This window comes from Actinia tenebrosa, unplaced genomic scaffold, assembly GCF_029948245.1.
Source record: "Actinia tenebrosa isolate PJP-AT-01 unplaced genomic scaffold, QUT_ActTen_1.0 PGA_scaffold5__44_contigs__length_20552954, whole genome shotgun sequence".
NCBI lineage: Eukaryota > Metazoa > Cnidaria > Anthozoa > Actiniaria > Actiniidae > Actinia > Actinia tenebrosa.
The window spans coordinates 7,282,065-7,308,444 of NW_028292582.1; the positions used below are offsets into that span (position 1 = coordinate 7,282,065).

The window sequence follows — 26,380 nt, forward strand, 5'->3', positions numbered from 1 at the left end:
CATGTTTCCACAGCAGGGCTGTGGCCAGGGGTCTTGCAGGCTGGGTGCACAGGAAATGGAAATGAGCTAAAACTAACGTACAGAAGTAGTGGTGTAACATTCCAAGGATTTGCAGAACAAAAAAATATAATAGAAATAAGAAGAAGATCCAATAACCAGCCTATAATTTGCAAAAGCAAAGAAAGAAAGAAAATATCCAATTGGTTTATGAACAGGCTCAATACTAACAAGTTTTGAGTTAATTTTGTCATGCAGGCCTGGTTACAAAAAAATAGCTAGCAATGCCGAACACTTGGAATGATTTGTACAATCAAGCTTGCGCGCGTGGCGTGACCGGGAACTACTTTTCTAATTTTAATTTTTTTCGTTGAAAATAAAAAGATCTCATTTTATTTCATGGCCGGTTTGTTATAATCTCTTTCATAAGTATGGTATGTGAAAATGTCTTTGCAAAAATGCATGGAGATTTATTCATTTCAAAAAAATAAATTAATATTAATATAATATGTAATACATTTTCAAAATTATTAATATTTTGACAATTCATTTTATCCCTAGTAAACTGCCAGTAGTACCTCTATTTTCCTTCGACCGAGCAAGGGTTACGGCTGAGCCATGAAACCCCCGGGGGATAAGGTGTAAGGCGCCTTTTGTCGTTTACTTCCCAGTTATTAAAAGTTGGGAAAAAATTCACCAAAATAAAAAAACGCAAAATAAAGGGACAGCTGGCAGCGTACATTGCCTTAACAATGAATATATCTGACGACTGTGCCATAATAGATGGTTTGGATTATAACATTTTCCCCATTTCAGATCAACCACGTGTCATTTTCTTAAGTATTTTTTTGCTTGTTTTTGTTTACTAGCATAAGGAGATACATTACTATAATACTAATAATAGGCATCACATTTGGGTGGAGTTGTTTGGTTCTCTCCCTTGCTTTGAGGGTATTTCTCGTTCTTCTCCGTTTTCCTTTCTTCAAAAAAAAATAATGCTAAATCCAAATTTGATCTGTGCCATTCAAATTTTATCAAATCCTGAAATAATCCGGCTCTGTGCTGATCTAAGTCAGGGCACGGCTAACACACAGATGAAATTGGAATTGAGCGTGTTAGGTTTTGTGGATGGAGGAAAACCGGAGAACCTGAAGAAAAAACTCTCGAGTCAAGGGAGAGACGAAACAAACTCTGACGTAACAAACGTGCGATGACAGGAATCAAAAACGAGACCTAGGAGTCAGTGACACGCGAGTGCCCTGACTCTCGATTACCCCGCTCGATTCCTGACTTGGTTAAGCCGAGAGGTTGTTTCAGGCTTTGACTAAATTGGTGATTACTTAAATATGAAATTATTTTAATTGTAATGATAGCGATAATCTTTATTTATATGTCATTAATTATTGCATAAAGTTGTGAAGTAGAGTACAAAAGCTAAATGTGTGAAACATAAATATCACTAAATAGTGTTATCTTATGCTAATTCTATTGCTTTCTTTTGTTTAATTGGTGCTATTTACTACTATGAGTTAAGTGATTAAACCCGTGAAATAGATGTTAGACTAATACACTTTAGTAGACCCTAATTCCATTCTTTTCTTTTATGTCTATTTGACTATTACACGTTGACTAATAATTTTTATTTCACGGGTTAAATGCCTTCACTCTAACTATTGCACACATTTAGTATTTATACTCTAATGTGAATTAATGATAATCATTATAGTTCACATATTTTTGTGAATAATAACATTATAAATGAATGATGAGTTCTGGAGCTCTTAAGTTACTGTTTGAAAAATTGGAAAATAAATAACAAAAAAAAAAAAAAAAAAAATAGAGAAAAAAAAAACAGCAATGGTTCTAGTCCCAGTAGCTGCGAGTTCTAAAGATAAACACGCGAAAGAAGTCTTCAGCTGATAATATTTTGCAAATCTTAAAGTTCCTATTAGGGACTTTAAGATTTGCAAAATTTACGACGACGACGTCAACCGGAATTGTAAATAATTTCTCTTTGGGGTTCTGTTCATTGGAGATTTCATTCAAAACATTGTCAGTAAAGTCAACTCATCCACAGAGAAGACAGATTTTATTTTAAAGACTCGAAACCCCAAAGTGAAGTAATTTAAAATTCTGGTTGACGTCGCCGTCGCAGATTTTGCAAATCTTAAAGTCCCTAATGAATGAGAAGAAAATGAAGAAACGTTTCTTCCGTGAAAATGAATGGAAAGAGTAAAAAAGAATTGTAGGCGCGATTTTTCTTCTTCTCTTGATTGGTGAGTTGGCACTTCTAGGGTGATATTTGTAATATTAATTCAAAATATAAAAGACTCGAACAGGCATTCTTAAGTTAGTAAAAGTGGAGAGCTTGAAGGAAATAGCAGGCATTATGGTGCATGCAACTGAGATGCAAATGAGACAACAAGCATTGTATCGGCCCGATAGCCTTACTTGTATGATCCTTAAAGCAAAAGAACATCTCATTGTGGGCTCAACTGTAAAAACAGCTATTACTACTGGGAACCGTTTATTTTTAGGGTCATGGGGGGTCGGGACTGGTTGGATTTTGTGAATTGTAAGTAAAAAAATGACCTCCTTCCCTTTCTGAATTTCTTTTACGCGGCCCCCATTAAAACAGTAAGTTTTTTAAAAATAAATTTACTTTTTACTTAATTATCCTTGGGTTATATATATATATATATATATATATATATATAAATATATTTGTTTAACTCTATCTGACAATTTTCAAATATAGAGCGATCTGTTGAGATCATATCTAGATCTCTCTTAGAAGCGCCTTCCTGTAGAATTCATCCGCAGAGTCTCCACGAGCTTCAAACACTCTTTTTTCTAGTGTTTTAGTTGGCTGACCCTTCTTTGTGTATCTGTCAGCATTAAAAAGTAGTTAGTTTGCAGTTGGTTGGTCCTCCTTCAAATGCATTTTTTACGCCCCCCCCCCCCCCCCTAATTCCCACCAGTCCCCACCCCAAAATATATCAAAACAACGGATGGAAAGTTCAGGATAATTGCGAGTATGAGTGATATATACAATTTATGTTTTTTACTGCGGTTTTCGATATTCTGCGAACTCAGACATTTCAACGGCTTGTTGTGAAATGTTTTTTTTTTTTTTTTTAACTGTCGCCAGTCAAGAACATAAAAGGTACCGAAAATATATTGTACAGTTTTCAACTGGAAACTACGTCGTCGATGTACACAGGACGACTGGTTCACTAGGACAGACATGCGCAGTGCATTGAACATGTAACAGTCTGAATTCCAGTCGCCGTCGTCCAGTGTTTCATCGTCGATGCTTAAGCTTCCTATTTACACGCGTGAAAACCGAAAAATCTTAATATATCATGAATTAAATCGACATACAGATTGTCACGTGATCTAAAGGATACCCAGGCGCATACTCAGGCCATGTGGGACCAATAAACCACCATGGCGCATGCGCGTCCACCATTATTCGTCGTCTTCTCCTTCTTGTTCTTCTTCGACCGAGACTCCATGGTGCTTCATCATGGCCTTCATCATCATCTCCAGATGTGTCGTATGCTGCAACACCGACTTAAGTTTGATATTCAGATTTGTTACATCTTCCTTTAGTTGATCTTGCTGTCGCTGGAGTTTCTCTATTGGAGTCTAAAAAAGAAGTGAGAGGTTTTTATTTCATACCGATTCTTTAAGTTCGGGACACACTAGTTATTAAAAACACTCTTGTAAGAAAGAACAATGGAAAAGAGTACTTGTCTAATTGTTAGAATGATAAGGAATGACGATAAGATATCACGAAAGACACTGATAGCAACTTAGCCTAGTAACTTATCACACAGACTAAATAAAAATGTCAATAAAGCTATTAGTATTATAACCTTTTCAGGATTCATGGCATCGTTGATTATTCTTGCAGGAGATGTGTTGCCAGTATTCCAGAATGACCAGATTGTCCAGTATTTGTTTTCGTTGGGGTAGACAACCTCTTCTGTCGAAACAAAGCGACGACGCAACATCGCTGGGAGAGCCTTTTCTACATCCAGTACAAGATCAACCTGAAAACCAATAGAAATTAATAAAAGAGCGAGCGAGCTAGCAAGCAAGCAATAAGCCTGAAGCGAGATGACGTTTTACCCCCTACTCTATACCCGATAAGTAAGAGTTAATTACCGAGAACGGAGGCAATAAGCCATTCTTCGATTGCACGTTACGTCATCGCGGCCATGTTAGTGCCATTTAACAAAGGATTTCTCATTAGCATCCATTGTTAACGGCACCACAATGGCCGCCATGCTTTTGTCTTTTGACTCTCTTGGTATTGCTTGCAACCCATCAATATACATAGGCTTATTGCCGACGTTCGAGGTAATTAAGTATTTTATTTATCAATTGAGAAGGTTTTCTATCAAATGTTGCTTATTATAAATGCGAAGTCTATATAAAGTTATTAACCCGGTTAATAACTAACTATATATTGACCTCGCATTTATAATGAGTGTTACAACAAAAACTAAAGCCTTGTGAATAACATCATCTCGCTTCAGGCTTATTAAAGTGCAAATGAACCCTTCGACAATACTTTCAGTACTGATCATACATGAAGTAAATAGTTGAATGGTAAAATATTTCTTGATTTGAGTGATGCGTTTCTAAATTATGAAGGTTTATACTTTCAATATGCTAATAAGTGTGACGTCTATTAAGGCTTAATTAAATATACAAAATCGAACTGGTTCATAGATACAGTATTTAAAAAGCATCATTATTTTACTCATGGTTTACATGAAAGCTATTTAAAATTTTTATTTTCAAAATGACCAGCATTAAGTATTACTAGTTACAACAAAAACACTCAAATACCTTACCTGACGTCATCATCATTAACATATTGGAAGTATAAACCTTCCTAACTTAGAGACGCGTCACTCAAATCAAGAAAGATTTTACCAATCAACTATTTACTTTATGCAGAACCGGTACTGAATGTATTGTCAAAGGGTTCATGTGCACTTTAAGCAACCATCACATCAACACATCGGACAGGAATACCGAAGACGTGGGTTCGATTCCCGCCAAGGGCATTTGATATTTTTCTCTTATTCTCTCAATTAAGCAACCAAGCAACCAAGCAAAGGAAAAAATAAAAATAAAAATAATTTTGACGGATACGAAGATTAAAAACATTGGGAAGATTATGGATACAAGTTAAAGTAAAAGATAAAGAAAAGAAATGGCGGAAAAGAAATGAATAGGAAACGGGAAGGGAAAAATAATCATAATAATTTATCAGTGAGTGAAGCGATTCGCACCGATAGTAAGGCTGCGTTCATAATGTATGGCAGAGGGGGAGGGGGAGGGGGAGGGCAGTAGAAATCTTTAAATAACAAAAAAATTCTTAAGACCCCCCCTCCCCTGAAGTCCCCCAAAATCTCAAAATCAAAATCTCTCGTAGCTTCTTCTAAAAATTTTGCATCCTCCCAATTATCTGAAAAATATTTTCAACCCCCCCCCCCCCCCCCATCCTATTTTACTGGTAAAATTTTTTCCGGTCCCCCATAAATTTCATCTGCCCCCCCCCCCCCCCCCCCCTCCTCTGCCATACATTATGAACGCAGCCTAAGACTGAAACTCCCTCAACACCTACCTGCATAGCAAGCCTCTTTAGGGCTGATTTCTCTTGAACTCCTTTGATGTCATCAACAGCGAGACCAACCTGGGAAGATTGAGACAATCTGTTATGAAATGAAGGTATCCATAGCAAATATAAGAAATGACTTCCAGCTTGAGTACGAAGGTTTGTGGGTTGGAATACTAAAGTGGAGCTCAGATTTTTTCTGAGTTCTCACTTTATATGTTTGCCATGAATAACTTTAATTCAAATATATCCACCCAAGAGAATATGAATATGAATAGTTCATTTTCTCTTGATCCACCTTCCATTTTCCATCTCCATTTTCATCCCCAATCATTGGATATAACAATAGCAGCAACAGCAGCAACAGCAGCAACAACAGCAACAACAACAGCAGCAACAACAGCAGCAGCAACAGCAGCGACAACAGCAGCGACAACAGCAGCGACAACAGCAGCAACACTAGCAGCAACAGCAGCAACAGCAACAGCAACAACAACAAAAGCGACAGCAACAACAGCAGCAGCAACAACAACAAAAACCACAGCAACAACAACAACATTAGCCACAGAAGTAACAACCACAACAAAAATGACAGCAACAACAAGCCGTTTTTCCATACGACTGACGTCACATCATGCCTTGCACCAGTAAATGACGGCAGCCATGTTAGATGGCAGGAAAATACAATCGCTTTACATTAAAAAGAATTCCACTCCCAAGAGCAAAGGGATTCTATTGTTCTGCTGAAAGGTGATGGTGCAAAACGTCTATAGATGGGATTGATTCATTACCAGTAAGTTCATTATTATGATGCAGTTGATGACCAGAAAGCACACGTACAACGGCCAGGCAATTGGCGGGACTTCGTTTTCATTGTAAACTGTATCGTATTCGAATTCACCCAACATGCCCATTGTGGTCTTGAGCATGGAGCGACCTGGAGTCGCAAATGGAACCTGGAAATAAATGGAAAAGATAATAAAATGGTTTTGGTGACTTCAGCTAATTAAACACTAAATGAAAAGGAAAAAAGGTACGATATAGAAAGACTGGATAAACGAAAAGCTGACATACAAAAGATGGATGGATGGATGGATCAATGAAGGAATGGATGAGATGGATGAACGGATGGGTGAATGGATGAAATGGATGAACGGACGGACGGACGGATCGAAGGGTGAATGGATGGATGTACGGATTAATGGATGGTTGGAATGCCATACATGAATGAATGAAGTAATGCAATAGATGAAATGCAATATGGATGGAATGCAATAAATAAATGAAAGGATGGGTGGATGATGGACAAGTATTGAATGGAAGAAAGGACGGAACGAATGAAATAGATGAAACGATGAAGAACCTTTTTTTAAAAAGATAGAAAATTTTACGATAGAAAGTTTTCTCAAGCTTGCGTGCACATCCAATCTTGAAGGGCCACAAAAGTGAACAACGCAAATATAGTAAAATTGAGAAGCCAGTTTTATATCAAAAGAGGAGAATAATCGATTTAATGTAATCTTGTTCTGAAAAATCTTGAAGAAAAGTATGATAGTTCTCATTACAAAGCTCCTGTTCTGGTATCAGGCCCGTCAAGTTTCTTAAATTTGGATGCGCACGCAACCTTGAGAAAACGGTTTATTCTGCTTTTTTACAAACTGTTTTTATTGCTGTGCAGTGATCGAGGCAACCAACGCGACAGGGAAATCGGGCAATATACTTTAGTTAATCGAAAAAAACGAGTAGTTTCCCATATACCTTCTCAAGGTCCCCAAGTACTTTTGACTGGTTAGGTCGAAAGCCGAAGGAATTCATACCATTCTTACCCCTTACCTGTTCGTAGATAAGTATATGGAAAGCCAACCCAAAACCCACGATGAACAGAAAGAAGACCACGAAGAAGCGCGCAAAAGTTTTGAAGATATGCGTGAACATAACCACGTAGATTCCGAGCTTGGGAAACTTGCGCATGAAAAGAACGAGGTTGGTCCAGGACAAGTAGACTGCTGCTGCTCCTACACTATTATGCCAAACAAAACACCTGCAGAAAGAAAAAGGACAAATCAACTAACTGGTTGGATAACGATTCAGCTGCGGGTGGCGATGACGATATTGTCTGATTATGACGAAGGTGAATATGATGATGGTGATGATAATAGGGGTGATTATGATTTGGGTGATGATGGTGATGATGATTGAAGTAGTTATGGTGGTTATGGCTGATGAGGATTTTGGTGGTGGTGGTGGTGATAGTGATGATGAGTGATGATGTCGGTCGCGATAAGATGTTGTTGATGGCGAAAGTGAAGATAATGATGATGATAATGATGGAGGTGGTGGTGTCGATGAAGGCGATTATGTCGACGATGATGATGATGCTGATGGTGATGATGACGACGATGAAAACACTATGATGGTCAGGTGATAATGCTGCTACTACGGAGACTAATCCGAGTCCGAACCATGCATTGACGACATAAATTGTGAACCGAATCAGTGCACACGAGTGCGATAGTTTCTGAAACATTACCTTGACCCGTTTGGTACATTAATAGTGGTTCCATCGACCGTAATCTCATCGATAACGTAAATCAAAGACACCACGTACGCCGAGACCTCAATCAGACGATGCCACTGAAGGTACAGCCGCCACACGTAGCAAAAATTTAGAAACTGGGGAAAAAACAAGCTCTATTTTAATTTGGGATAAATGATTGGTTATAAATTAATGGTTGCGGGGAAGGAAAAAGGGGGGGAGGAAATGAAAGAGAAAGATAGGGAAAGGGAAATAAAGAAAAAAGGAAAGGAAAAACAAAAGGAAAGAGAAAAGAAGGAACGAAGAAAAAATAGACTTACCTCTAATAGTAAGCTAATACATGCCGTTAATATGACAAGAGGCCTTCCAATCATCCTCCATACTACGTCACTTCCGGTTTTAATCTCACCAAAATTCACTTGACAAGCACAGAAAGTTGCATTTACGCATTTGAACGTAGGCATTGATTTAGTGGTGACCAAAGCATAGCCGGTTAAAAAGAAAAGAAAAATGCAATATAGAATAAGCTTGCTGTAGTAGACGTATCGACCAAATTTTTTCCACTTGTAGCGAAGAAGGTAAGTTACTAGTGGATGGCTAAGCAGCTTGACTCGTTCCTTGTTTACCTGTTCAGTGCCAATAAAGAAATATGACTTTTCTTATTACTGCAACCAACTAATTTAAGTTCCCATTGTTTTAGCCACAGGGAGCCCAATTTAGTTAAAACTAAAGGGTAAAAAAAGGGAGGGAAAAAATCGACTTTGCTATCATTATCGTTGAAGTGCGAACCGCGAAAATTGATGTTTCGCCGATAAGCATAAACTGAAATAAAAACAACAATATCTTGAGCAAGATTATAGACTGAATTAAAGATTTTAGTGCTCTAAAATGTCTTAGAGTAAACTACTTCCACGTTACGGCGGCTATCTTGCCAGGGGGGGGGGGGGGGGGGGGCAAAACAAGACAAAGATGACGGAAAATATATAGAGTTTCCTTAAGTAATCAAAAAGACCAACGGTAAGAGCGCGCGCTCGTTGACGTCAGCTTATTAATCTATCCTTTTCTCGATGATGAAAATTAGTCAATCAGCGCGCGCGAAATTAACAATGTGTGGTGAATAGCCTATTGCCTATACGTATTAAAATTAATAGTATTTTCTTACCATAAGCATGAGAGGATGGTTGGCCTTCAACTGGGTCTGTTTGGTGGCATTCTCAGGCAGAGCTGATTTGATTTTCTCCATCACCGCGTCCAGTCCATGATCTTCATCTTGATCATCCTGTGACTCAGAGGAACCCGCTGCCCAATCGAGATTGACGTCATCGAGAAACTCGTAGTCAAGGGTGATAGCATATTTGGGGTTATCCACAGGGTGACCATTACTAGTAACACAACGATTGAATACGTAGCCTGCTACCTCTAGAAAAGGAATAAAACGAGGGAAAATGAGGCTAGTGATTGACGTCATGTGTCTTCTCAAGCGCAACCATTAAACAAGTGATACTCAAGGGAATGAAACGTGGTCTGAATTGAGAAACCGTTACTCTCAAGATAACGAGGTCTATTCCCAAAGCCGTGGCCACCACTTGAGTGGACAGGGTTCCCGTCCAAGCTAAAAAGGTCTATTTTCCCGCCATTTTTTCGAGCATGCGCAGTTGGCCTACCAGGTAGCTTCTTGATCAGTTTTCTCATGGGAGATGTTACATTTTTGCCATCTTGATAACGATTTTTCATGGCTTTTTTCCAGTCGGCGTGATTAATAATTGTCTGAACAACTTCTCTGAAAGAGAAAAGCAGAAAATGTGAATTTAACTCCTTCTTAAATAAAGAAATAGAAACAATAGAAACAAAAGAATAGAAACAAAAGGGAAAAAAAAAGATTAAACGCCAAAAAAAAAAAAAAAAAGAGCCAACGTTACTTACTTGTGGTTGTTTTCGATAGCTATGTCCAGACAATTCTTTCCCGCGCTGTCTTTCAGGTTGATCTTGGCCTTGTGTGACATTAACAGCTTGACCATCTCCACGTGACCTTCTCGTGACGCAAGATGAAGTGGTGTAGTCTGATTGGCAAAAGAAAACAATGACAATGAAGTTGTTAGTGGTTATGGTGATATTGTGTGACATTAACAGCTTGACCATCTCCACGTGACCTTCACGTGACGCAAGAGGAAGTGGTGTAGTCTGATTGGCAGAAAATAATGACAATGATATTGTTAGTGGTTATGGTGATATTGTGTGACATTAACGGCGTGACCATCTCCACGTGACCTTCACGTGACGCAAAAGGAAGTGAGGTTTTGGAAGTAGCGCTAGATAAATAAATAATATATATTATCATTATTATTATATTATGTAGTCAATGTAGCCTGATTGGCAAATAGAAATAATGGCAATGATGTTGTTAAAGAGATGTTGTGTGACATGAGAGTTTCACTATCATCGGGAACACGGAGGAAAACTCTCGAAGCCCCAGTAAAAACCCTGACCCTTTTACGTTAAGCGTTAAGTTTTTCCATTAAGCCTACGTGTCATTCTCTTGGGGAAAAGTTCCTTGTTTGAGTTGTATCCATATTCATGTGTCTTCTCATGCGCAACCGTTAAACAAAGAAATGATACTCTAGGGAATGACACGTGTCTGTAATGGGAAAATATTACACCCAAGGTAAAGAGGTGTATTGTACCAAGACGTATCCCATGTTTCCAACAAGATGATGATGCAACTGTTAATAGATGTAATGACAACAAGGTCTCAAATATAAAGATATGTTTTAACTTTTTCCTACCTTGGATTTATCGGTAGGATCTACTGGACAATCGTGCTGTAATAGTACTGTTGCTACTTCTACACACCCACGAGCTGCTGCACAGTCTAGGGGGGTCCACAGGGTAGCATTTCTGGAAATTAATAAAGGTATGTGTTATTCCTGGGGCTTTAAATATCGTCAGCTCTCGAATCTTCTTACTTCGTTTCTTCCTCCATTATTTCCATTCCAAGCTTTCTTCTTTTTTTTTCCCCCCTAACTTTCTTCATTTTGTCCCTCCCTCCCTCCCTCCCTCCTTCCTTCCTTCCTTCCTTCCTTCCTTCCTTCCATCCTTCCTTCCCTCCTTCCTTCCTTCCTTCCCTCCCTCCCTCCCTCCCTCCCTCCCTCCTTCCTTCCTTCCTTCCTTCCTTCCTTCCTTCCTTCCTTCCTTCCTTCCTTCCTTCCTTCCTTCCTTCTTTTTTTCTTTCATTTATTTCCCTTTCCTTTCACCTTCTTTTTAACCTTTCCCTCATACCTAGCATCAACAGCAGCACCCCGGTCCAACAGCTCCTTAACAACTGTAGAATGTCCATATAGAGCAGCCAGATGAAGCGGTGTATTGGAACCATCATCTTCGTCATTGATGATAGAGGGATCTCGATTTAATAACGCACAAACCGACCTATACAATACAAAGAAAGACATGATCTTCAATCTAACAATATTAAACAAATATTGGTAAGTCGTGCCAAATCTGCTTTACATATACACCGAGCTCTTCCGTGCAAAGGAGTGGAAAAAAGGAGACACTGGAAATCCTTTATGATGAATCCTCTACAGGCATCTCTATAGAGGTTTTGCACCACCACGTGACGGCAGCCAAGTTAGATGGAAGGAACAATACAATCGTTTTACATGAGAAAGAATTAAATTCAAGAGCAAAGGAATTTTATTGTTCTGCCATCTAAACAAAGGAAGCCCAAGCAGTATTATGGAATGGGCACGTGATGTTGCAAAACCTCTATTTACTTTGGGGATTCTAGTTTGTTTCTTTGAAGGGTTACCTGTGGTGTGTAGATCAATGTGATCCCCCCTTTATCACACAGGAATGCCAAGTGCCAAAGTTTGATCTTACCTGATCTTGCCATATTTTGCAGCCAAGTGTAACGGTGTGGCACCTTCATCGTTCTTGCTATCAATACAAGCTTCATATTTGAACAACAGCTGATGAAAAAGACGTATTTTAAGATCAAGCAATAATTGCGTAGCAAAATATTTGTGTTAGCAAAAAACATTTGCCATTGACTCCACCACCATGGCCACCATGACTTTCTTAATTGACTTTCTTGGGAACGTTTGCAAACCATTAACAAACAGCTGAATCTGAACAAACAGCTGTCTGAATCCGTATGCAAATTAGTCAAAACCTAAGTAAATTTGACTTTCAAACAATGCCTTATAAATTGGACTTCACAAAATGCCAAAACGTAGTGTCCATGCTTGAAACTTAAGACTAATTCTTTCATATTGCGTTTAATACAGTATCTTGGTCTGACAAAAGTATACTCCCGAACATTTATTTTCTCACTCAAACTCTTCAAAATTCTTAGAAAACGTGCTGAAGTGCACGCATGCGCAAACGTTTTTCCCTGGTGTCAATGCGAACCGGGTTCGAGTCCCGCAGGTCTCGGTGTCGTATGTGAGTAGAGTTGTTTGTTGGTTCTCTCCTGTGCTTCGAGGGTTTTTCTCCGGGTTCTCGGGTTTTCCTCCTCCGCAAAAAATCAACTTCTAAATTCCAATCCGATCTATCGGCTGCCTTATCAACTCGGCTACAAAACCTGTTAGGCATATTACGCCGTCCACCCAGGAGTAGTAAGCGCATTAGATCATGGTTCAACATCCATGGGAAGTTCACTGGATGACTTACGGCAATAATGCGAACGTATCCTTTGCGAGCCGCAATGTGTAGTGGAGTATTCTCGTACTTGTCACATTCTTCAACCAAGGATTTTCCTTTCGGTTCCTTCAACAGCAGCTGAAATAATAAGATTGGTTCAAGAAAATATTTGTAAAAAATCATTGTTTTAAACTGTTTTGAATTTCATGTGCTATCAACCATGGGGTATTCTATTGCTTGGTATCAATCAGCTGAATGAATCTCATGGATCTCATTACCAGCCTACGATGACAGGCAAACACTGCCCATCATGTGCTATCAACCATGGGGTATTCTATTGCTTGGTATCAATCAGCTGAATGAATCTCATGAATCTCATTACCAGCCTACAATGACAGGCAAACACAGCCCATCATGTGCTATCAACCAGAGAGTATTCTATTGCTTGGTATCAATCAGCTGAGTGAATCTCATTACCAGCCTACAAAGACAGGCAAACACTGCCCGTCATGTGCTATCAACCAGAGAGTATTCTATTGCTTGGTATCAATCAGCTGAATGAATGTCATCAATCTCATTACCAGCCTACAATGACAGGCAAACACTGCCCGTCATGTGCTATCAACCAGAGAGTATTCTATTGCTTGGTATCATTCAGCTGAATATTTCTCATGAATCTCATTACCAGCCTACAATGACAGGCAAACACTGCCCGTCATGTGCTATCAACCATGGGGTATTCTATTGCTTGGTATCAATCAGCTGAATGAATCTCATGAATCTCATTACCAGCCTACAATGACAGGCAAACACTGCCCGTCATGTGCTATCAACCAGAGAGTATTCTATTGCTTGGTATCAATCAGCTGAATAAATCTCATGAATCTCATTACCAGCCTACAATGACAGGCAAACACTGCCCATCATGTGCTATCAACCAGAGAGTATTCTATTGCTTGGTATCAATCAGCTGAATGAATCTCATGAATCTCATTACCAGCCTACAATGACAGGCAAACACAGCCCGTCATGTGCTTAAACCAGAGAGTATTCTATTGCTTGGTATCAATCAGCTGAATGAATCTCATGCCCGTCATTTTTATTTAAATATTTCATTTAGCTGCGAACAAATTTCCCACGCGGCCGTAAATCAGTGGCGTCTGTTGCTTTCAACCAGCATTTTACAAGAAGTTTAAGGAATGGACCTCGTTACCTTGGGCATAAACTTCCCCAATTCAAACCACGTGTCATTCCCTAGAGCATAGTTTCTTTGTTTAACGGTTTCACATGAGAAGACAAATAAATATGGATACAACTAAGACTAAGAATCTTATTCTCAAGAGAATAAAACGTTGTCTGAAAGGAAAGAATATTATGTCCAAGTTGAAGAGGTCTATTATCAATCCCTGTGTGATAATTATTACCTGAATAGCTTCGATACATCCTTCAGAAGCAGCCTTGAAGAGCGGTGTGCAGTCGTTGACGTCTTTCGCTCCCAAATCAGCGCCATTTTCGAGAAGCAATTTCATAGCATCGATGTGGTTCTTGCCTGCTGCTATCAGAAGGGGCGTGTCTTTGTCTTTATCACGGCATTCGATACAGGCGCCACTAGATAAGGGAAGTTAGAGTGAGAACGATGTACTATAATTATGTCTGTCTGTCTGCCTATCTGTCTGTCTATCTGTGTGGGTCACTTATGGGGGGGGGGGGGGGGGGACAATTTCATGGAAAGCTGTACACACATAACCCCCCCCCCCCCCCCATGGTAGAGGCAACAATTGCATACCCCCGCCCCTATCATCACCCTGCAATAGTTCTCAAGCCCCCTTAATATGTGATAACCTCCCTAACCAATTTCTAAAACAAAACGTAGCCCCTCCCCCCCCCCCCCCCCCCTTAGTCAGTCCCTCGGACATTCTGTCTGTTATTCCATGTCATCCATCTGTTCATCCATTCATACAACGTACTGTTTCAGAAGATCTTCAATGACGTCTGTCCTGTTGAATAACGCTGCTCTGTGTAACGGGGTCTCCTGCAAAGCATTCTTGGCCTCCACATTAGCATCATGTTGTATCAACATGCGTACGATAGCCCGATCACCATCCGTGGCAGCCAGGTGAAGTGCTGTACTCATATTCATCTAGAAAAAAAACAGTTTAGATAAATAATGATATTAGAGCTGTTTTCAAAAACCCGTGAACTACACTTTAGCGTATTACACTTTGATACACTTTATTGTCCACATTTTCTTTTGATTTTCTTTTGTGTTTTCGGTGTATTACAATTTATTACACCTTAGTTATTACACTTTGTTTCACGGGTTTTTGAAAACCACTCTAAACTGTGAAATACACTTAGATAGTTTAGTACTATGACGATCTAATTCATTTGTTTTCTATTGTGTTTATCCGACAATTACACTCTAATTAGTACACTTTGTTTCGTGGGTTAATGAAAACCACTATAGATTTTCCAAGGGGCCTTGCTAATAACATCAATAAAAATAGAAATATATGAGCTAAAATAAAATAAAAAGTAGCGATAAAAGTACAAGTCAATTGAAAAAGTATATATATACAACATCTAAAAGTATAAAAATAAAAAAAATAGGAAAAATCTAAAATGTGCTCTAAAATTACTGAGCGAGTCAGCTAACTTCATGATAGGCAGTAGAGCAATAAAGTCCTTGAGGGCGTAATACTTCATATTCAGTGACGCGCGCGTCCGCCTTTCCCGCCAATTTCCCGCCATAGCTACTGTCGGCTTCTACCATAGGGAGCCCAATTAAAATTAGATAAAATGAAAGGTCAAAATTAGGGGAGAAAGTGCCTTTTTTTAATTTATGAAATATATTATGACTGTAAAATTTCTCTACGGTGCCTGGCTTGATTATTAAGCAGGTATATACTCTTACAGTTTCTTTTTTTAAATTTCACACGGCTCGTTGACCAGTGGACTGAAATGAGGAAAGATATGAAGCTTAAAAGCAGTGGATACCAGACCAGGGGCGTCGCGACGTCTCAATTATGGGGGGACCTTTTCCCGCCAAATACACAGGAATCCCGCATAACTTAATCAAATCTTGGTGCCGAAAGCAAACTTTTGGAGAGGCACGTGCCCCTACCCGTGCCCCCTCCCTACGCTATTGTACCCAATTTAAGAAGATCTACCAAGTTGTACCTTGACTGCGTTAACGTTGGCTCCCTTGTCGAGGCAAAGCTTTGCCAGCTCAGGATTGCGTCCTTCTACCGCTAAATGTAACGGCGTCTCTTCTTCTCTATCCTGGTCTGTAACCATCTTGGATACGGTAGACCATCCACCTTCAAGCTCAGCTAAAAACAGATTAGAGCTTGTACAGTGCCTCTACTGCAACTGGGGCCACCTAGACAGTGAGTGTCCACCCAAACAATGGGTAGCTTTCCCAATGGAATACAGAATGTCCGACCAACAACCTCGAATTCTTAAGATTTCTTAGTACAGTTATCGATTTTTTTTTCGTAATGTACATTAAGAATGCATTGATTCTAAGAAATACATTTACAATTTTCAGGTAACAAGGGAGGTAGAAGAATGAATGCGGGATCGATGTACTGTAGAATGATTTCGAAAACAACGCCAAGTTAATGTCGGGCCAATCAAAAACCTGGCCTGAGAATGATGTTGCGTGTAAACAACTAGATTTTTTTCATTTTCTCATGGGAATAACAAAATATGTCTATCGTTTTCTGTTTGGCTCCATTACCCAAAGTTGGAATGTATTGTTTTTATTATACAATTTGTATGGTTCTCGGTTTTAGTCGTCGCACTATCCCAAGTGCCTTTTCGAGCTTACTATTGCTCTCTTTGGTTTCAACCGGTTTGTGTGCATCTTTTTCTAATGATACTTCTGCTACTACTAATACTAATGCTAAGGCTGCGTTCATAATGTATTGCAGAGGGGGAGGGGGGGGGGGGGTAGATGAAAATTTGAAATGTCCAGAATAATTCTTAACACCCCCCCTAAAGTCATGCAAAAAATTTTCTGATAAAAATTTGCCCATCCCCCCTTTTTCCTACCAAAATTTTCCCCATTCCCCCTCAATTTCAACTGCCCCCCCCCCCTCCCCCGCCATACATTATGAACGCAGCATAAGGTGTTGCTTTAGCATTCGACGAAAACATGTCGACTAATTTGGCAAATACAAATATATACGTAGTCAGTTGTAGGATCTGTACTGAACCTGAAAGTACTCGAAAGTACTCCTGTATTTTGACGAGTATCTCAAAATTTTTTGTATAATTTAGAGAAAAAGATTTCACCAAGGTGACATACACTCTATTACGTACAATTAATTTCTAAAAATATCAATTTCAGAGACTCTGTAAACTTAGCCAAAAGTAACGCAAATCTTGCGTTACTTGTAACGCTTGTCGGAGTTGGGTAGCGTTTTTGATCATAGTTCTAAAAAGTTTTGACATTTCTCGATTTGTCACAATAAGTTCATAAGCAAACTTACCAGCTTCAAAAAGGAGTTTAGCGATATCAAGATGGCCTTCCACACATGCAAAGTGGAGTGGAGTCATCTGCTCTTCGTCTAAACTCCGAAGATTTGCCGAAGCCTCGATGAGACATTTAGTGACAACGACTGTACCGTGGCTTGCTGCTGCGTGGAGTGGAGTCATTTTTGTCTTGTCTTTTGCCTTCAAAATACCGATGAAAATAGTTAAAGTGGCGGCCGTGTTGGATGACAAGTTCACTATAGGCAGTTTAGAATCATTTCTAAGGGCAGGGGTGTAGAGAGGCCTCGATAATAGGGGGGAGCAATGTACCATTTTCCCGCCAAATATAAGTGTAAGCAGAATAAAAGTGTCAGCCAAGTTGGACGACAATCCTTACCTCAATATCAATAGACGGCTGTTTGAGCAATTCCTTTACAGCTTCAATATTCTTCTTTGCAACAGCATAATGTAGCGGGGTGGAACCATAACTATCCTTAGCGTTAACTTTAGCTTTTTGCGAGATCAAAAACCCTATCATCGTATCCTGAGAACCATTCTTCTGCGTTGAATTCACTGCTGAATTGTCCTTCACATTAGTAGTTTTCTTCTCTCCTATTTGGAAATCCTTAAAGAGCCTACTGCCTAACAATGACTCGCGTTTCTTCGTGAAGTTCCCAAACAACCGTTCCTTTCCTGTAGCTTTGCTGAGACTGCTGCTACTACCACATTCTTCTTTCTCGTCCTTTTTTAACGTGATACCAACCAGATCGTTCGTGCTGGCGGATGGTTTAGGTAAGGCGTCTTTAGTCCGACGTGACGTGCGCGGTGTTCCACGGGAGCTGTGCTTTGCAGCGAAACAGAATCTCGCGGCGTAGTGGAGTGGTGTTGCTTCATCCTCACCTTTGGCCTCGATATCTATAAGTTTTGAAAAAATAGAGACATCTAGCATCGTGTTTCCCACTAACCGCTAGGAATCAGGCGCGCAAACACGGAGAAACACGCGGCATCAACGAAATTTAAATGTCCACTCTTCCGACTTCGTTTTAACGCCTTGATAAATGACGAAAGTTTGATGGAAAACGTTTGACGTCGATCTGCAGTTTGAGGTTTGCCGGGCTAGCGAGAACGTCTTGCTAAAGGTCTCTAATGGTGAGTCTTTCAGTCTGAAGGATATGTGTTCGGAGAGCTGAAACTCAGAAAAAAATTCCGAGTTCCAGATGGATCACTAAAAACGAAACGGAGAGTACGCGCGCGCGCAAGTTGATGACGCACGGGAGTAGGGTACATTGGGAATCTACATTGCGCGAGCGTTATTAAGAAGTTTCCCTCTCTCATTTATGCTCTCTCGATAAACTGCCCTGTTCCAGAGTATAATCGCTGCTAACCATACTAATGCGTTCTTGTATTTTCAAAAAAAAAAACATGAGCAAACAGCGTAGAGCGCGCGCAGTATGCGCGTGCAGAAAAAACAAACGATGGCAAATGTGATTCTAAAAATATGGTTACAAGCATGAATACCAGAGATTCCTGCTCTTAGTTCGTGTTCTCTTGATTCAAGATAACAATGATTTTACCTGCTCCATACTCCAGCAACAGCTTCACCACTTCAACATGGTTGTACCTGACAGCATAGTGTAACGGTGTTGTGTTATACGTGTCTTGCTGGTTGATCTTCTTGTGTCCTTTACCAAGCTGTTCCAGCCGTCTTTTTACTAAATCTATTTTACCATCTCTTGCTGCCTGAGACAAGAAACCAAAAACCAAGTTACTTCTATTTTTATAAACATGCAACCTCTGTTGTTGCGATTTGGAATTTGATTTTTTGCTGTTGCCCGTCAAAAATAGCAAAGGTACCGACTGATTATTTTTGATTGACGGCAGCAAAAAACCACATTTTAGCATGCAGCTTGTAACTACTGAGTTCACATGCTTATTAACATAGCAGCAAGAAAATATTCTCTTGAATAGCAGTAAATAGCCAATTTTCAACATTCTGGTTGTGATTGAGCAAAACAAAAATCCAAGTTGATGCTCCAGAGAAACATAAGAATAATTGCATAGTTCCAGAAATTATCCCCCCACCCCCACAGAGGAACTTGGAAATTCTGAGGGTGGGGTGGGGGGCCAGAGAAAGAACAAAATTACATACTTTGTATGGAAGAAAATTGGAATTTCTGGGAGCAGTGGGGGTGGGGGGGGGGGAGAGAATAGATAATTTCTGGACCTACACATTCCAATCATATTGTTGCTTCCCCGAAGCCTCCATTCATTGGCTATTTACTTGCCTCTTCAAGCAAATTATGAAATTAATAAATGTTGAATAAATAGGCCTTTTCCATATGACAGTCACAAAATCTTTCTCTTAAATTTGCTAATCTCTAATGAACCACAATTTTATATAGTTCACCCACATAAGCTGACATAGCAGTCTTGGGAACATCCTGCTCAAAACAAAAACTTTTGCTTTTGCCATTTATGCATTATTTCTTACAATTTATATGATTCAAAAACATTGATCTAATGGAGTACATGACACTTTGTAGTGAAATCGTTTTCTTTTTACTAGATATCTTTTGGTGTTGCTTACTATCAATCATGTGAGTTGACTGGGGATCACACTTTCAAGCAGCGACTTACTAATCCTGAGATGCTCTCTCAAATGACTTTATTTTTTTGCCAATTAGATAAAAATTGAAAACTTGCCCTAGTCTCAAAAACCTATGACTAATACATTTATTATCTCAAGTTCACATGATCCAAACAGATTGGCTGAGGGTTTTCAGTCAATCTGAAGTGAAATAGAGGATAAAATGTATTATAATCTAATAGCAGATAGCATAAATGCATAAAATGCATGCAAATGAGATGCAAATGAGACAACAAGCATTGTATCAGCCCCATAATCTCACTCGTATGATTCTGAAAACAAAAGAATGTGGCATTGAGGGATCAACTGTAATAACAGCTATTCAATAAAACTATTTCTTATAACTGATAAAAAACACAGGGCAAGCCCATAGAATATAGAATTATGAGCCCCTGACACTAAGAACTAGGAGAGTGGAAAGATCTTTTATAACACACTCAGTTTTGTGAAAATGGCCATAAATTTAAAAATAAAAACTTAAGTTGATAATTGCAGGGCATAAAATTAATGCTCGTAAACTTGCAAAATTTCATTTTTAATAGAGATTAAGACAAAAATCTAACTAGCTAAGTTTTTTGAGTATGACTACAGTACAGAAATTGAAGGACTGAAAAGTTTGCATCAAGTAACATTTGTTATTCACCATTATCAATCGCAAGAGACTTTACAATTTTTGCTAGTGAGAACAAAACTTGGGATTAAACGAGAATGTAGCGGTGATTGATTAATGTGAGGGGTTAATTAAGATCACCAAATTAGAAACCAGTGTTCATCAGTTTATTTGTGCACCCACTACAAAAATGATTAGAATTTAAATTATGTGAATTATACTCTGGAGGCAAAACCTTGATATGACATAACTGCGATTCCCAGTCACACGCGACCAACTAGACCTTTCACAAACAAAAAATTGAGTTTGGGTGGACGTCAATCAAAAGGGTTTCTATCGTTTCTATTGGTTTCTACACCAGGGCTGGCGTTAATACTCATGTGAACACGTGTGCACGTACAAAAACTGTTGCTCTTATCTCATCCTGTGAATTTCTCGCTCTGGATATATTTTCTCAAAAATTTCACAGGATTCCGGCTCCAAATCTCAATGGCTTGACTGCAAAGCTATCAGTATTGACTATGATTTGAGCTTCTTCAAGATCAGATAAATCAATACCTTTAGCTTTGTGTTTGAAATTCGGAGTCGGAATCCTTAGACATGTTTAAGAAACCCTTTTGATTGACATCCACCAACACTCAATATTTTGTTTGTGATTTAGGTTTCAGTTGGTTGCAAGTGAGTGGGGATTGCAGTAAAAAGAGAGGAAATATATATTCAAGATTGTACTGATAGAGTGGAAGTTTTTGAGACATCAAATAAATTAATATTAGAAAGATTTGAAAACAGAAAATACTCCATATAGAATTGAATTGAATAATATTTATAATATTCAACAGAGTATGATATTTTGCACTAGCATTTCTAGATTTTAATTTCAATTTATGTTTAAAAATTTAACCCGAGAACTCATTTTTCGTATTAAAATAATTTAACAATTTATTCCCTTATTCCCGATAATATTTAATTGTTTTTGAGAGATCCAACATTTCTATATTTTCTTTTCTTGACTAAGTAAATCCACGATAAAAATCAACGAAGTTATTTTGAATATTTCATCAAGGTTATATTTATTAAATATATTTATTAAAAGGTTTACGTGGTCCAATACAAGATAGAAATTAAACAATAGTAGTAAATTTTTAAAAAAGTAAATTTCATTCTGCTCGTAGAGTACTAAATTTGAGTTGCAGGTATAACATTGAATTGTATTCTTAATCTCCTTGTTGTGAAATTCAAGAAGAACAACACAAGTTATTCATTCGAAGAATAAACTCACGTAGAAAATGAATATTTTAGGTTGACGTGTTGAACTGACTTAAATTTACTTTCTGAAAAATTCACTAGCTGAAAGAACAAGGAGAAAAAGAAGAGGTGTCGGCTGCTATCTGAAAGGATATTATTAGCTTACCTGGTGTAGCGAAACAGAAGAGTTTTCTGAAGTTTCTCGTTCCATTAAGTGATGGTGGGTTTTGCTTGGACGTGAAGGAACGATGGCGATCGATGGCATCGAGTTAACAGAGCTCATCTCTACGTCCTCACGCTTTTTCAAAAGCGGAGTCGTCAAGACGTCTCCCTCTTTGTTTTCCGCCATGATAGAAGCCTCAGGAAGTAATAAAAAAGCCGATTGAGGCAAAATATCTTTTGACCAAATGCTTTATCCGTCCGCCATTTTTCTTATTGCCCACCGAGGAAGACTGGCACTAGCCTCGCTTTCACTTTCCCTATCTTTTTCTCCTTTTCAACAATGATTTTTTCCTCTGACTTTCATCCTTCCTAATCCTCTTGTTTCCCACTTATTCTGTTTAGCTTTTCCTACACGAGGCTAAAAAATAAATACCTAAACCACAGGAAAGGATTAGAGACAATTTGGAAGCGTTCTTTTGAACTAACTAATACGCTACAATTTAGGTTTAAATCCGATAGAATGCCATATCATTTTCAGCAGCGCTTCATAAACGAAAAATACCGTTGTTGCCCCAAAAACGGTCTCATGTAGTGGTTTAATAATGATTTTTTCCCCGCGATGGTAGGATAATAGTTGACGTAATTAAGCTTTATTTGTGGCCAGAAAGTTGATCTAATCTTTTCTTTTCATATAGACCAACCAGTAATGTTATTGCGAGTTCTAGTTAATCAGGCAAAACGACCCGACTTTCGTCACTCAGGCTTTCCTTGTACAAACATGCATTATTACTAACTAACGATTTAATCTATCTCCTTCTTTGAGTTTTACCGAGAATTGCAGTGAAATTAAATTATATCATTGGATTGATAGTCAGCAGGAACTGAGATGATATGGTTAATTTATCTTGACTTTTAGTAGCTATGGATACTTGAAAATAGAGTAAGTATTAAGGTATTTCCGGAACTTTACTACTGCGCATCCATTTCGCGCATCTCGTTTTTTACCATTTATTAGCGTGGTTTTGAAAATTTTCCCAAAGAATATCTAACTTTGACTAACTTTTTATAATCTGACAAAATGTTTCGTAATTTCATGCAAATTCTTAGGTAAAATTGGGCGTTTTTCGAAACATGCTAAGATTTTTATTGCCTGACCTGGTCGGTTTTGTTTCAAAATTGACAAATATACGATTTTGTAAAAATGAATGAACGAAAAAAATATTTTGACCTTTTTAGTTCCAAAATCAATTCAAAATAGGTTTTAGGGTCCCTGGAGATTACAAAGACAATTTCACAAGTTTCAAGGGAATGTATAAAGTAATAGAACCCAATTTTGGATCGGAAAATGCAAATTTAGGCGCTTGTAGCTAGTCTATTTGTACGTCAGTGACCCCCTATTTCCTCATTGCATTCAAAGCTTTGAATATTGATCTTTCAGTGTGAGAAATAAAAATACTGTCCACGCCACCGAATTACACCGAATTCTCGACATATCTATAACGACAAGGAATGTATTTTGAGGTGCCGAATTGCGTACGATTTTGCTTCTAGAATTCAGCTTGAAGCTTATTTGCATAGCGTCAAATAAATTTTATAACTTAAAATGCTAGATAAACTTAAGATCCGTCGTTTAGATTACTCTAGGCTTTTTGATCGTTGAAACCCTTCACTTTCCACTCAAAAAGTACGTATATTTGGAACAAAATCCGATGCGAATAATTGGAATTACCCACGTTGTTGACCTCCACTTTTTTCGCTTTTTTCAATAAGCAACTGAAGATCTTTAAGTGACTACACTTTTTGAAAAAATTAGGCTTGAATTCTTTCTGTCGTTCGGGTTCGTTGTTTGTCAAAGTGACAACTTGCCGCCATATTGAAAATCTCGCTTTGCAAAGCACTATGGGATAGACGTCACTCCTCCTCTGGGTACTACCTTCGAAATCCATTGTTTATGGAGAAATGTTATTTCTATAAATGCTGCTCTACCGCCAGTTAGAATGGAGGTCAGAGGCATAGGTATGTAGTATTCCCTGGATACACCGAATTTATTTATTTACCAAAATCGTTGTCGGGCTCAAAAAGTTGAGCTAATTAAAGAAGCTCAGACTAACGGAGGGTGATCTAGGTAAACAGTTAATGGAGCGAATATTACTTATATTCAAGTTTTGCGGCTATCAAACACAGACTCAAGTCACTTTAACCGAAATATTTTCTCACTTTTTCAGCATGTGTCGTCTGTATGCAAACACTTTCCAAATGCCCAGGATAAACTACCCAGAAAACCCTTCGGTCTTGGCTTTTTTAAATAAACCTTACATGGAACCGCGACACGATTTTTGAAATTGTTCTATAATAACTTAAAAATACACACATTGATTTAAAAATATTATAAAACTTTACTGTAGCATACTGCGTATTATAAATACAAAATCGGCAAAGATCGATCTGTCAATCAGGATTTTCATTAAAGTTTTGAATTTGAAAAAAAAAAACCAGATGACTTTGCAAAAATTTTTGTTAGAGTTTTGAGAAATATGGAGTATTAATGGCTATACAATCAGGAAAAATTAAGTATGTGTATCTTCATATGCATAAATTCACACAATTACATAAATATTATATAAATATCAACATCAATATTCGACTGATATAAATATTAGTAATTTTAAATGTCAATCGACTATCACTAGATAATGTTTTCTAAATGCCTTATCCTTTGCAAGTCATTCTTGTTTTAAAATTCTTTAGAATCGATTTCCGTGGAAGAGCAGGTTTAGTGACGAAGTTGAAGGAACCTGAATGGAATTGGTTATGTAGCGTGTCTTCACACACTTGCACTTCGTCACTAAAATGTACTTGTCGTCTTTTCTTTATCTGTGTAGATGATTCTGCCTCGCTAATAGCATCGTTAGTGGCTTCTCTTAGGCGTTTCATCCCGGAAAGTCTTGTAGGCTGGAGTCCTGGATTAAGAGAGAAAAAAGAGAACAATGATCAAAAAGGTTACTTGCAACCAAAAAATAAATAAAATTGCTTTACGAGCGCGAAAATAAATTGATAACAACTAAGCCTAAACTGGACAACAAACACGACAAAACAAAACAAGACAGACACATGACACAACACAAAACACCACTTACAAACAAAATAATTGAAAACAAAACTAGAGTGGAATCACTAAACCCGTGAAATGATTATTTCACTAATACACTTTAGTAGACCCTAATTCCATTGTTTTCTCTTGTGTCTATTTGACTATTACACGTTGACAAAAAAAAGTATTTCACGGGTTAAATGCCTTCACTCTAATACGTAATATACAAAACAAACAAAGAGAAAAATCAACAATCAGACAAAATAAACACAACACAACAATAAAAACAACAGAGAAGAATAGCGTGCGTCAGAAGCTGCAAAACAAAAAAGAGGCAACGGGGAAGCGAGGACGAAGTATGAGAACGAGAAACTGCATGGGGAAAAAAAGAATAAATAAACAGGACAACAACAGAAAAATCAACATATCCGCCGTTCGCGGGGAATGGGGATCGTTTTTTATGAGGCGTGACTACCGAATTATGATTGACGGCAGAGAAATGCCAAAAATGTAAAGTGAATTGAACTTGCGCGCGCCATCACTTAGTTATGAACATGTTGGTAACATGTCTTTACAGTATAATATATCCTACTTACCAGGCCGTCTGTCTTCACCAAAAATATCACAAAGTAAAATGACTTTCCTTTCAGCTGAACAGTTTGGCGCTCTTTTCCTAGGTACAATGACCTTCCTTCTGTTACTCACTACACTCGTACCTTCTTCATTGGCCTGACGCAAAGCTCTCGAAGGAGCTGAAGGCTGCTCATAGATGGTTTCAACTTGGTTCTCATCTAACGATATGGAATACTTCTCGTCTGAGGATGTTTTCGGTAAAGGCTTGTCCTTGTTTGATGCGACTGAATACTGCAAAGGCTGGCAAACAGCTAAACGAGTCTCATCCTCCAAGCGTGCTGAGTTCTCAAGAAGTAATTTTCCGGGACTATTGATTCTTGATGGTTCGTCATGATAACGGTCTGTCTTCTTAACTTCCAATAAACTTGCAAGAGTATCAATCTCCGTTTCATTAGTGATAGATTTGGTAAGTGGGAGAGCAGTTTCAATGCTACAACTGAACTTCTTTTCAAACCCTTCATTCAAATGTGCAGCATCATCTCCCGAGAGCCGTTCATTCAAGCTCGCAGTCTTGTCACTTCTACCCTCAGCGGCTAATGCATTAACTGAATTGCTTGACTCTTTATTAGACGCAAAGTGGTCTTCAAGGTATTCCAGGTTTTCAGCAACTGGAGGGGATTCATGTGAAAACTTTTCACTATCTATTGATGCACGAAGATCCAATATGCTGGGAGCTACGGGAGAAAGCCCTTCGCTCTCTTGCG

General features: G+C 38.5%; 1 protein-coding gene across 2 annotated transcripts; it reads right to left on the reverse strand.

Moving 5' to 3' along the window:
* Nucleotides 1-446: 446 nt before the first annotated feature.
* On the reverse strand, nt 447-22,223 carry LOC116297397 (uncharacterized). 2 transcript variants are annotated; one of them, XR_016121334.1, is made up of 22 exons: nt 21,957-22,223; nt 18,863-19,028; nt 17,686-18,203; nt 17,306-17,489; nt 15,990-16,141; nt 14,777-14,949; nt 14,234-14,417; nt 12,840-12,947; nt 12,048-12,136; nt 11,448-11,594; nt 10,955-11,066; nt 10,095-10,231; nt 9,836-9,951; nt 9,334-9,590; nt 8,492-8,797; nt 8,166-8,308; nt 7,469-7,676; nt 6,427-6,591; nt 5,645-5,713; nt 3,879-4,055; nt 3,382-3,648; nt 447-2,885 (listed from the first exon to the last, which is right to left on the reverse strand). XR_016121334.1 is itself a non-coding variant. In XM_089037900.1 (21 exons), the coding sequence occupies exons 1-21, from the start codon at nt 22,137-22,139 to the stop codon at nt 3,469-3,471; spliced, it is 3,774 nt and encodes a 1,257-aa protein (XP_088894026.1). In that variant the 5' UTR covers nt 22,140-22,223; the 3' UTR covers nt 3,107-3,468. The 2 variants fall into 2 exon arrangements, 1 of the variants encoding a protein (XP_088894026.1); XM_089037900.1 differs by lacking the exon at nt 447-2,885 and having other exon boundaries at nt 3,107-3,648.
* Between the last annotated feature and the right edge of the window lie 4,157 nt (nt 22,224-26,380).

Bases quoted from the DNA above. Each gene is read 5' to 3' on its own strand.
- LOC116297397 (XM_089037900.1), bottom strand. From the start codon at position 22,139: ATGGCGGAAAACAAAGAGGGAGACGTCTTGACGACTCCGCTTTTGAAA. The intron at 17,490-17,685 runs GTAAGGATTGTC...GGTATTTTGAAG, and splicing joins AGCCGTCTATTGATATTGAG to GCAAAAGACAAGACAAAAAT. The intron at 14,418-14,776 runs GTACGTTGTATG...TCCCTTATCTAG, and splicing joins ATTGAAGATCTTCTGAAACA to TGGCGCCTGTATCGAATGCC.